Source organism: Nycticebus coucang, chromosome 6, assembly GCF_027406575.1.
Source record: "Nycticebus coucang isolate mNycCou1 chromosome 6, mNycCou1.pri, whole genome shotgun sequence".
NCBI lineage: Eukaryota > Metazoa > Chordata > Mammalia > Primates > Lorisidae > Nycticebus > Nycticebus coucang.
In genome coordinates this window covers 73,931,613-73,945,287 of record NC_069785.1, presented here as the reverse complement: position 1 = coordinate 73,945,287, position 13,675 = coordinate 73,931,613, and the positions used below count along the sequence as shown (strand labels likewise).

The window sequence follows — 13,675 nt, the reverse complement described above, 5'->3', positions numbered from 1 at the left end:
TATAGTTGAACATTTATTTTTCCAATGAATTTTTTTTGTTGATTAGTACCTATTCTCTCTCCTAAACAGGGAAAGAAACTTAGTAACTTTGACTTCCATTCTTAGGATTTTGAGCTTTTATTTTCAGGACATTTAATTTTTTTACATGGTGTATTAATACTTATTCATAAAAGTACAATTTTTACTAATTTGTTTCTAAACCATTGTTTCTTGAATTTATTACCTCCCTTATTTTTTTTCAAAGTAGTTTGTGGGTTGTGGGTGAGATTTAGATTCCATGAATCAGATATACTTGGGATAAGATCTGAATTCAGAATTGAGCTAAGTACAAAAACGGGAGCACCACACAGAAGACACTTATTTTGTGGGTGTAAATCACAGCAGGGCAACATGGCCCTGGATCCAGGTTATGAGGAGTGAAGCAGGGAACTTCCTGATCCCTAGTGTAGTGTAAAGTGGTACGATCCTGAGGCTCACAGCTAGGACCACAGCTTCCTGTTGCCCATGACTATAACAAAGTGCTCCGTGACTGTAACAAAGGTGGCAGTTTCCCTGGTGGGCTTGTTCTGTGGTATCATTCTGGGCTTATCTTTGGAGGCTCAGTCTAGAGACCCTCCCCCAAATTTTGATTCCTTGCTTATTCTAGCCAGAGTGACTTCTATTATCTATAAGTGAATCATGGCTGATGTGCCATCTTTTTTTTTTTTTTTTTTATTGTTGGGGATTCATTGAGGGTACAATAAGCCAGGTTACACTGATTGCAATTGTTAGGTAAAGTCCCTCTTGTAATCATGTCTTGCTGATCTGCCATCTTTGACTATTCTCCCTCTCCACGCTGTATCTTGTCAGTCAGTATGTTGTGCCAGGTATACCTTCTAAGTATTTTTCAAATTATCCTCTCCTTTATTCTCAATGCCTTAGTTCAGAACCTCATAATCTCTTTCTTGGACTATAGTCTAACCACTTGATTGGTTAGTCCTTCCATCTTTTTCTGCTCAGATGGCAGCCCTTCTAGAACATGAATCCACTCACATGATTGTCATGCTTAACAATAAATTTTCATTTTTGCTTGGCATGGATTGCAAAGCTCTTCAAATCAGACAACAATCAAGTCTTTCTAGCTTCGTTTCCTATCATTTATTCATAATCATCCCATGCTCAAATTACACTGAATTATTTATAATTCCTAGTGCTTTTGCAGATCTTTTTTACCCCAAATCTTCTACCTGAAAAATTCCTACTTATTCTGAAGAACTAGTAAAATGTTCCTCCTTTGTGAAGGCTTCCTCGATGTTCTTTTCTAGACGCAGTTAGTGTCTCCTATGTTTCCACAGCCCTTTCTTATTGTACCTAAAACATGATGCTTTAGGGTTTACGTACATCTTTAACGTATTAGACTTTAACCCACAGGAGAACAAAGACTTTGTCTTACTTGCCTTTGTATCCCCAACACTTTGAATAGTGACAATCACAAAACACGTTTAGCATACATGTTTGTGGAATGCATAAATGACACGGTTAAGAGGTATATAGAATTGATTTCTTTTTCTTGTGTAACAGTAATTCTATAAAAACCATATAAATTAAAGGTTACCTGGCATCACCCAGAATTGAAATAACACGGTACTGGGGTAACTCAGAAGACGCTACATGTGCTAGGATTCCAAAGAGCCTTTCAGCCATTATCATATCATTCTGTGTCACCTGGAGAGATACAATAGAGAGGAGTTAAAAATGATACCATCTGTTAGCTGGATACAACTAATATAATCCCAAACAAATGTCTAGATTAAATATTTTCTTTTAAGAGAGAAGAGTTTTCATTGTTATTTCTCTTTCTTAAAGTAAAATGAAGATGTATAAATGTGACTGATGTTGATGGAAGCTGACAGGGGTTGATGGATTAGTGCTGATTTAGAAGATGTGTTTCCTCAGAATTATGTTTTAAGTGACTTAAATTCTTAATGAATTTTTTCAGAAATCTTACAGTTTCTTGGATTAAAGTTATTTAAATGGAAAAATTCCCAAGTGTCAATGGGATTAGATTAATTTCAATAACACGTCAAAAGCAAGCCAAGGTGTTGTTGTGTCTTCCTCCTCCAAGGATAATATTTCCCTTTTTGAGAGACAGAACTCTCATGGGATTAGCATGGATGCTTTCTTTCCACAAGGAATAATTTGTCACATGCATACTCTGTGAGGGCTCATTCCTATGTTAACCACGAAAGTACTTAAAGCCGAAAGTAGGGCTTGTATTAATATCTGGTCATACGTGTATTTTCTTTAATATAAATGGGCTTGCTTGCATTTTAAATATTATAAGTTTGTCTATTTAATCCAGTAATTCCCAATAAGAAATCATTTTGCTTCTCCAAGAAACATTTTACAATATCTGAAGACATTTTTTGCTTATCACAACTGGTGAGGGGGAACTACTGGAATCTATCTTACAATGCACAGCCCCCTCAACAAAGAATTATCTGCCTCAAAATGTCATTGGAGCAAAGGTTGACCTAGTATAGTTAAATTTTGGATCTTCAAAAACAGTCATTCTTAACACTAGCTGTAGTATACTTCATAGGCATTTTCTGAAAAAACAAAAACAAACCCAATAATTCACAATAATCACATATACAAAGGCACAGTTGAATGCTTCCCTCAGTGCAGAGGGAAGTCTTTCCCTTTTCTTGACCTAGTTAATGAGGCTGCTGCTCCCTAAAATCTTTCCCTTAGCTGAAAACTAAGTTGTTTGGTCCAATATAGTCACCTAGTGGCCAATGCTGGCCATTACTCCACCATTTTTACTTGATGTTCATAATTTCAATTCTACTTGGAACAATATCATTCTCTCTTTCATAAAGAGAAGTAGAAATATAATGTAACATTGTATCGTCAAGGATTTTTATAGACAGGAATGCATTTTAGGTATTTTAATAAAGTATCAAATATCTCTGGCATTGACATTTTCAGAAATTCAAGTCAGAATAAATTATATTGGTTCTTTCCAATTGTGCTCTAATTTATATAATTATACTATTCCTTCCTAATTCAAAGTTCTGTAATAATGGGTACTCCTCTGGTAAAGATTCATACCTGTGTATAGACACTATTTAAGGTTAATTGGGGTAACCAATTGGCCATTACTAAGGGGGACTCATTCAACCATAGGCAAAATAACCATTCTATTTCCATTCAAGGCTAACTTTAGAAACATTTGAGACTAATTATTAAGTCTTCCTACCAGAAACTCAGAATCCCTTTTCTATGGAAGTATAAAAATACACAAGACTGAACCCCATCTTTTGAGAACTAGCTGGAGAAATTAAAAGCCATCTGAAGATTCCAGATTTATCCAACATCTTCAACAGATGGCTGATACTGTGGTCACAGGAATACAATGGCTGGTGTAAATTTCATAGGGCTGCATGTATTCTGTCCTAGAGACCACCAGTCTCCTAATAGCATGGAAAATTTTTTGCAGTTATATGTCAGAGGGATCTACCTGTAGTATATGAGCTGAAGGGAAATACAGCTACTGTGGCAGCAAAGCTGATTCATCATAGTTCATCTTATAACATAGAGTTCTTTTGAATTTAAAGGATTTTTTTCCTTTGGAAGATTATTTAAATTCAGTACAGGTAGAAACATAGTTTTTCTCTTATTTTTCCAAATTAGTATTTAAAGAGAACATGGTTTTTAAGTAGCTGGGAGATTACCCTTGTGACAAGTTTAGCAGAATCAATGTAAAAATAACTTTCCACTAATAATTTTTCAGTTATTCAGCTCTAGGCCAGAGTTATCCAATATAGACATGGTGCAGGCAACTGTCACCAACTATTAACAAAGCAGTCCAGATGTTCACTTATGCTTGTTTTATTTTCTTTTTCTCTTATTTTTACTTTCTCGTCTTTTTCCTTTCTTCATTTCTCCTTCTCATCTCTCTTTTTAAGTCACACTTCTTTCCCTTTGTACATTCTCTTTTTTTTCATTTTATTCCTCCTTTCCTCTACCATGACCCTTATTCGTTGATACTTGAGTTTTACTTCTCCATCACCTCTTGTTTGCCAGGCCTTTTGCAAAGCACTTTGAAAAATATGAAGATCATATTACCTACAGAAGAGTTATTTCTTTTTTTAAACAATTACCTTACCATTTTACTTCTCTAAATGCTTACAAAAAATAGTAAAAGTATTTATTATTAATCATAAGTTTACTATTTTATTTTCATAATTTGTTTAGCGCTTTAGAAGTTTCTAGATAGAATTTTTTGCTTTTTATCATTTTAAATATCATGAATTTTAAAGAAATAACAAGTATTTTTAAAAGTTATATCCTGGGTACTTAAATTCCTCAGAATTTTTAGTGCTTATTTCCCTCAAAGAACATTTTTATTCTATAGCTCACTTAGTTTTCAGCTTACCTCTGTTCCATTTATTTTCTGCATACTAAAATGGCTCAGCCTAAATAGTACATAGTATTTCCAGAGTGTAAAATTGACAACTGGATTTCCTTGTGGATCAATTGTCAGTTGATCAATACGACGAAGTTGTGCTAGTGCATTAAATTGCTGCAGCATTACGAGATTTGTTTCCTTGAATTTGAGGTGCTACAATAATAAAACAAGCAAAAAGATCTGATCACTAAGTTCACCATCTTGAAATATTAACATTAATGCTTCCCCGATCATTCCCCAGGTAAATATGTAAACTTAAGGCTTAGCAAATATGTTTTCAAGTATATCAAATTCAGTGAATCTAATAACATACAATTTTAATTAATTCAATATACCATTGATAGAATCCATCCAATACTGAATTCTGAATGATTCCTTCTACAAAGGACATCCTGATTTATTAACAAAGATTCTTTAAAGTTATGTAAATGCTGAATAATTCAGACTCTTCAGGCATTATAATGATTTTATTTGCTTTATAGTGATGTTAAATTTATTTTATAAGAAGACTAGAAATGAAAATTCAAAAAATTCATAAATACAGGGTTCGTAATGCTCCTGAGAAGAAACAGTCATTATTATTACTTGAATCTTGCCAAACACTAAGTAGGCTAGTTATACTTAGCATATCTAATCAAATCACTAAAACTGAAATGTTAATGCAAATGTTCTCTTGGTGAATCTATATGCTCTTTTATAGCCATACTGTCTCCACTTTTATCTTATTTAAGGAGGATAATGTGGGGGAAAAACCCACCATTAAAAGATAGGTAAGAAAAATCACTTGGCTAACAGAGAAAAACACAACCATAATAAAACTCAAGGTAGAACCCACTGTAGAAGTTATAGTTTCTACAAAAGCATATAATAATTAACATAATGCTACTATATTTGGGGATGGCTAACCTTTCAATACAATTTTAATGAGCTACTAAAATTATTTTCAGCACCACTGAGGACTGAAATTTACAAGTCCCATCAATACCAGGTGTAATAACTACATACAAAGGCACAGTTGAATGCTTTATAAAGTAGAAATATGTAATTTGAATAAATTTATATTTGTCTTTTTTACTCCATAAAGGATCATTTTTAGAGCTATAATTTCCAATATTAACACAAAACACAAGGCCATTTAATTCCAGCTCTAGAAAATCAACACAAAAGCTCAGTTTCTCCGCCAGATAGAAACTGTATAAATAAAAGTTAAAATGGGACTTTGGCTTAAGCGCACAAGTCACGATTAAGAACTAATTCAAATCTACTACAAGAAGAAAACATTTACCAGAGAATTAGGAAACTTAATCTTCAATTTGGGAAGCACTTGGACGATTTCATCGAATTCTATGAAAGTGAAGGAGACTGTAGTAACCATTCCTACTGTTTGAACACTCCAATTCCGATCCAGAGATTCCAGTGCTCCAGAGCCATAGAGGGAAAGTGTATCTCCATCCACTTCTACAAGATGAGAGTCTATGACAGATAAACCCTGTAAAGCACTGGTGAGTCCTGAGTCTAGAGACCTAGAAAACACAACATAAAATTCTAAATCTCAAAGTAATAGATTATAACAACCAATTAGAAAAGCTTTTTACAATTTTACGTTCATCTTTTTTATTTCAATAATTAAATCTAGAGCACCAAATACTAATTTTCAATAAACTATTTGGAAATATTGTATTATTCAAATCACATATTTTAAATTATGAACAAAAAACCCCCCTCTAAGCCCAAATTGTTTATACCAATGAAAGGTAATGAATATTATGTTTAGTTTTAAAACAATTCATTTAACATACCATGGATATCTTTTCATTTCAATGCAAATAGGTTCTTCTAATTAATGAACTTTTCTGATGGAAAAAAAATGCCGTCAGAAAATTTCTACAGGAAGAACTATATAATATAAAAATATATAAAACCAATAATAAATGTTAAAAATACTTTATTAGAATTTGGATTAAAGAGTAACTGACTTTCTATTTTTGAATACTTCAATATTTTTATACACTTCAATATACACTTTTCAAGTGTATATTAGTTATAATTAGTAAAATCAATGATTTCCTCTCCATTTGAAATGAGAAATAAGGAAAAACAATCCTGTAGGAGACACCTGTGAGAAATACCTTGGAGGTAAGGGATTGGGGAAGGGATTTAACGTCATTTAACATCATTGGCCTCTTGTTAAAGAGCACGAGAGCACGTAAGAGCACGTGACAAGAACAGGCCATTATTGCATAGCAGTCTCCACACCTGTAGTTATTACTTCTCTAAATTACCTCAGGAGAAGCTGCTGCAAAAACTAGACTGACAGACTGCTGCTGAGATTGCTGCCAAGAAGCTTGCTCCTACTAATATTTACTGTGACTTCTAAGGTGCTTCAGCACCCGAGACCGGAATGAGACCTAGGCTGAGTAAGCTGGCGCAGGAGCCCGGCCTGCGTTGGGGCTGGAGACAAGGCATCCCCAGGCCCCGACAAGTGGCACCCGATACAATCCATTATTCACATTATATATACATAATATAATCACTTTACATATTCTATTAAATGTGGTAATTGTTATTATTTCCAAAGCAGGAGCCACATTTTCTATAAAAGGCTACCTAAATGACAGCTAGAGAATAAGGGAAGTATCTTGATCCAATTCAAATTTTCTGCTTTGTGAACAGGGGCATAATTATTTGTTTTACTGAACCTCAAAATTTAAAGCTTAGCTTTTGTTCTATGTGTTTTCATTCTGTTTCTGTTTTCAGGTATTATTTATTTGCCCCTACCAAAATTAGTATTTTTCTCTCCTTTGTGTTCTTTCAGACTTTTGTAAACTCCTTGAACACATCACTTCTCACAGTGTATTACACAGTATAATCCCTTCTCAGACTCACTTACAATTTTGCCTCTTATTCAAGATAGTGAGTTCCTTGAAGCTAAAGATTATATATTTTTCATCTTTAGGGACTATGAGGCCTAGTAATAAGCTTTTCACAATGTATGTTGAATGAATTATTAAAAATCTTCAAAATATTAAATGCTGATTTTGAGGGATAAGATTGACAAACCACTTCCCTATTGGTTTATCATTCTTATTTCAGAGGTACCAGTTAACCCTCTATTCATTTGTCTATTCAATAACAAGCTGGGTAATAACATCAGTCTACTCTATGTGAAAATGCAACCAAGAAAATACAAAAAGGCTTGATTTCTACCAGACTAGTGCTTAAGACAATGACAACAATCAAAAATTCAATGAGTAGTAATATATGAACAGTCTTGGCTGATAATCGTAGAAAGGTAAAGGCTAATAACACAACAAATGTAAAATAAGAATTAGCTCCCTATATTGTTTTTAGTGTGATACACCGAGCTAGGCAGACCGTATAGTCATTACTGCAATAGAACAGAGGAAAGGAGCCAGCATTTCACTGCCACTAAAATAAAGAAGGCTTGATGAAAAAGAGTGCATACTCCCATTATAGCACTTACCATATTACCCTGCCATGACCTGTTGATTGCCTCTCTCTCCCACTAAACACTGTAATCCTTGAGTGGTTGAACTTTGTCATTTAGTACTAGAACATGCTTTGCTTTACATATATTTCTTGAATGAATTAATGATATGAGACAATTAAGAAGTTTTTAGCAACTATTAAATCTTAAGAAGGATATTCTAACCACAGCTGTGGTTTCAGCAAAGGGGAAGAAGAGTCAGTGATACAGACACAGAATAAGAGTTAGTAAGAAGCTTTACCCAGGTAAGGCAAAGACACATAATGAAGAAAGAAGGTGGAGACAAAAAATAAAAACTAGTTTATGTAGGAATGCCTGATGGCCATTATACCCAGCAAAAGATATTTAGCTTTAAAATGAGGAGAAATCAGAGTTAGGTCCAAAAACATGAATAGATCCTTTAGGAAGTGATCATATATTTGGAAATGTGTTGTTTTTCTTTTTCCATATGATTAAACAACTATTAAAAAAAATGGAAACTTTACACCCTTCGTATTAACCTGGATGGAAGTGGAAGACATGATTCTTAGTAAAGCATCATAAGAATGGAGAAGCGTGAATCCTATGTACTCAATTTTGATATGAGGACAATTAATGACAATTAAGGTTATGGGGTGGGGGGGAAGGAAAAGCAGAGAGAGGGAAGGAGAGAGGGGGGTGGGGCCTTGGTGCGTGCCATACCTTCTGGGAGCAAGACATGATTGCAAGAGGGACTTTACCTAACAAATGCAATCAGTGTAACCTAGCTTATTGTACCCACAATGAATCCCCAACAATAAAAAAAAAAAAAAAGAATATAAATTCCAAATGAAATGTCTGCCATTAGAAAGAGATTATTTGTTTTATCTAAAGGTTTGTTAAGCAAACTGTTGTAACATGGTTATAGCAGAAGTCATCTCTAACTTATACAGATCTCACGTGGACATCTGGCAAAAACAAATGGCAAGACTGTCTGCTGGGCTGTAGACAGGCTCATCCTTTTATTAGGAATAGGTCATACAATACCTTAGTATTTCAGGCATTTTCTGAATGAAGCTTTTGAGTTTTGCTTCAAACTCTGGCCAATGATTATAAATTTTCCACTCTAGGAAAGTACAGAAATAACTCTGAAAGCTAGCTAAACATTATTTATGTGTTAGAGATCTGGAGATCAACCTTTTTGTTTTCTTTGTACACTTAATGAATATGTCCACATCTTTTTAGTTACAAATACATACTTATTAATTTATTAATTAATTTACCATTAGTTCTTTTATTCACCGAACATTTGCTGAAAGCCCATTATCTACATGTGTTGTGCTAAGAATACTGTCACAGGCCACTGAATCATCTGTATTGATTAGAACAACCAGTATTGAGACATGTGCAAGATTTTGGATGTATCAAAATTATTGCTTGCCTTTACTAAACTATGGGTTTAGAAATATACCTGCTCTAGTCCTACTTTGCAATCAACCTAATAAACACCTGGGACATAATTTCTAAACTGAAATAACTTCAATATCTCATTAAACAATGAGTGTGTGTGTGTGTGTGTGTGTGTGTGTGTGTGTAGCTTACTATGTGTAAGGTATTATGTTTGGCATTCGGGATATAAAAATAAATCAAGACATATTTGCTCTCAAAGAGCTCATAATCTGGAGGGGGGAAGGGGAGAGAAAGATAAATATATACTTTAACTGTGATACAATGTACTTATTGATACATAATGAGTATTTAAACCGCTCTAGGAGCACAAAGAAAGAAAAGATTAATTCTTCTAGAGGAGAAAAGCCAAATTTCAAAAAGAGGCAGCATTTGAACTGATCCTTGAGAGATGAATAGCAGAATTATATCTGGAGTAGAAGGGGGGAAAACAGAATGAAAAAGGGCACAGAAGCCTGATTATGTGTAACATATTCTAGTGAGAACTTCAGTATGGCTGCAACACTGAAACATGGGACTGGAACATGGAAACATACGGGGAGTAAGAGTGGTGATGAGGCTGAAATGTCAAATTTCATCCTGTAGGGCTAAGAAGTTTTAAAATTAAAAAGCAATACTATCAGTGCAATTTTTAAAGTGCCTCCTAAGTGCTGTGTATGGATCTAGGTACTAGTGCTGGGAAACAAAGATGAGTAAGACGTGTTCCCTGCTCTCAAGGACCCACTTAAGACACCTAAGTTGATCAACTTCGTGGAGCTGACATAGTAGGACACGATAGGGAAAGGTTGGATGCAGAAGAAGTTTGGCAAGAAGACCAGGGCAACAGCATCAACTAATCCATGTGACAGAACAACAAAAAAGGGTGTGCTCTAGTGGAAATGGCATGGAAAGAAAATCAGATTTTAATTCAAATTCTAGATTATTTAGTCATTATTCATAAACAGATAATGTGTTAAGCAAGTTATTTAATTTTTGAGTTTCAGTTTCCTTTATGTAAAATGATGATCATAATATATGTATTTTTTAGAGTTGCTGTGAAGATTATAAATACTCATACTTAGCTTAATACATGTTCATGATGATTATTATTAATAAAAGATATATCAGATATTTAAGAGAAAAGGAGAACTTAGGGGTTGATTCACTTTGGACAATAAAGGAGAGGGAAAAATTAAGTATGACTCAAATTTCTAGAGTCCACCTAGTCCAGTTTCCTATCTCTGTCTAGCTTAAATTTACATGCAAAGAAAGCTGGTATTCTTCTCTGGAGGATCCATGTTTTAAAATTTGTCTCCCGCAAAGTCCAACATATTTCCAATTATATTCTCTAAATCAAATATGAATTACATAATATTTGATTATAGCAGGAAGTATAATATCAAATAGGAATTTTCTTCAAGATCTTTAGTGGTTAATTTCGAGTCTAAATGTTCAACTTGATCTTTATATAAAAATAAGTAAACGCTAGGTATGGTTGCTTACACCTGTAATCCTAGCATTCTGGAAGGCTGAGGCAGGAGGATTGCTTGGGCTCAGGAGTTCAAGACCAGCCTGAGGAAGAGTGAAATGCCATCTCTATTAAAAAACAGAAAAATTAGTTAGGCATTATGGTAGGTGCCTCAGGAGGCGAAGGCAAGAAAAGAGGATCACTTGAACCCAGAAAGTTGAGTGAGTGAGGCTGTCACCATGGCACTCTAGCCTGAGGTATCAGATTGAGGCTCTGTCTCCAAAAAAAAAAAAAAAAAAACCATAAAAATATGCCTTTTTAATAAATAGAGGACGCTAAGAAAAGACAGGGTGAATAACTTAATGCAATAAAGTAACAAGTCCCTAAAAGCCAGGCTAAATGTAGAACATACTCATTAATGACTAGATGGAAAAAAAGACAATATTTTGGAGGATTATGTATTTTTTTTACCTTTAGGCTTTTTATAACAGAAAGACTTAAAATATTTTGGAAGATTCTTTTCCCAATGAATAAGTGGTGCTGAGTCTTATAATAACTTATTTTATGAATTTCTATTACAACATTCATAGGTGTGGAAATTCATTTTATGCACTATATTTTATTATACTAGTTTTGGCTAAAATACCACAATATTCATAGACAGGAAATGACCAAAAATAAACCAGCTTCACTGCATGTATCCAATATAAGCAAAGAAAACATTATACCCAAGTACTTTCCCATTTCTGCCAGGGAAAAGAAACCTGCTATATGTCATTTTACCATAGAGCTATCCCAAGTACAGTGAACACTGAAATCATTAATGGATCATTAGTGGATCATTAATCAATATACACTTTCTTCCCTTTTTGTGCCTATAATTTTTTCATAAACACTTGTTTCCAGGCATTTAGTTAATCTACCATAAGCCAAGGGTCACAGATATTGTAACAAAAGGATTAGCCACCTTTTTGGCATTATGAAATACTAATGACTATAAGTAATTATTTAAACAGAAAACCTTATGTAGTATTAAAAAACAAATTGAAATGCTAAGGGAGAGACTTTGTGGCCTCCTGATGAGCTTTCTACCTTAAGAAATGTGAGGCTTAATCATTCCCAAAAGAAGAAATTTAATTATATTTTTAAAGATTAATAGAGAAGATAGTAATACAACCATTCTTGTTTAAAACTCTTCATTTTGTACTTTTAGCTAAAATAACAGACTGAACACGTACATTTAAAACTGTTCCCTCCAGGACACAATGAAGAATGGTAAAGTAACTGAAAATAAACCCACAGCAATAGGAGATTTCAGAAAATTCTGGAAGCTAGAAAGTGAAAAGTGTTAAGTGATGAGAAAGGGTTAAAAAAAGAACTGTAGCCTCAAATATGCACTGAAGAGAAGAAAAAGATGGAAACCAAACTGCTCACTAGAACTCTGGAAAGGAAAGAGGTGTAGAGATGGTACAGGATAGCAGTGAAAAGTGAGACTGATCACAAAAAATACATTTAAAAAAATATTAAAAGAAAAAGAAAAGTGAGACTGAACTCAGCGGCATTAGTTGAAGATTTGTAAAAGAATTCTCCCACCTACTTCTCCTATTGCCAACAAAAAGGCAGTGTAGCACTGCAAATCAATGAGAAGAGGAAAGAATGCACCACAAATAGTGCTAGAGTAACTGGTCATTCCTATGGGAGAAAAAAACATAACCAACATGTCAAACATAAAAATCAAATCCAGGTGTAATAAAGACTTAAACATGAAAGGCCAAACTTTAGTGCTTTAAAGAAGGACAAAATGAGAGAATTTTTTTAAATTTAAGGTACTAAAGGATTTTATTTTTACTTAAATGCAATCTAAATGGGTAAGCCATAAAAGACAAGGCATACTTTTTTTGTATTCAGCATATAAATGATATTTAAAGTTAAAGGCATGTATAGGATTGCTTAAAAGGAAACCAGGGAGTGAGAAGACAGCCTAGGACCAAAATTCAAAGAGTTCTATCATTTAAAGGTTGACAGGATACTTGAAGAGTTCTACCATTTAAAGGTTGACAGGATAGACATACTTGAAGAAAGACACATAATATAAGAAGGAATCAAAGGATACTAATAATTTAAAATAACAAACTGTAAAAAAAGGTCCAAAAGCAAATAATCAATGTAAATTAGACCAGGGAGAAAGCAGACTTCAAGAAAACTGGATTCTAGAAATTAGAAATGTAGTAAAGATAGTGAGTTTCTTTGTTCAATAAAAAAAAAGGTTAATTAGAAACTATAGGGACAAACTATGTTAGAAAGGCATGGATCAAATATGAAGCAAACTAAAATGTGGTATGGGTCTGGATAACTTTTCAAGTAATGAAGAAAGAGCCATTTGAATTTGATGCTAGACTATTCTTGAGTGGCTTAGGAAGTAGAAAAGGAGACATAATTATAGTACACTACTTAACTCTAAAGTAAAAAATAGTTACACCATAAATAGTTAAATATTATTTATCAGCTTTCAAGTTTTAAATGCTACCAATTTACAAAGTTTTATGATTACAGTGTTAATCTCGATGAGGTTAAATTACCTCATAGAATGTAACAAAATTGGAATCCCATTTTTGGTAGAATTAGGGAATGCAAAACTCTACCCTTTCATGAAAGAAACACACATACCTAGCAAAAATAGAATCAACTTTTTCGAAACTCTAAAATCTAAAAAAAAATAAAATTACAATAGCCAGAAGAACATTTAAGGGACAAAAAAATCTTCCGAATTTCAATAAGACAGCATTTTAACTTATACTGTTACCATTCCCCACACCCCAGTTTATTGGTAGTCTTAAAATGA

The 13,675-nt window shown here is 33.7% G+C and overlaps 1 protein-coding gene across 6 annotated transcripts in view; it reads right to left on the bottom strand.

Moving 5' to 3' along the window:
• The window catches only part of LRRC49 (leucine rich repeat containing 49), a 164,002-nt gene that overhangs the window by 20,646 nt on the left and 129,681 nt on the right, over positions 1-13,675 (bottom strand). For all 6 annotated transcript variants that reach the window (XM_053594799.1, XM_053594800.1, XM_053594802.1 and 3 more), the window contains 3 exons: positions 5,739-5,976; positions 4,421-4,606; positions 1,595-1,704 (listed from right to left, as the gene is read on the bottom strand). In XM_053594799.1, coding sequence (XP_053450774.1) covers positions 1,595-1,704; positions 4,421-4,606; positions 5,739-5,976 — 534 coding nt within the window. The remainder of the gene's footprint in view (positions 1-1,594; positions 1,705-4,420; positions 4,607-5,738; positions 5,977-13,675) is intronic.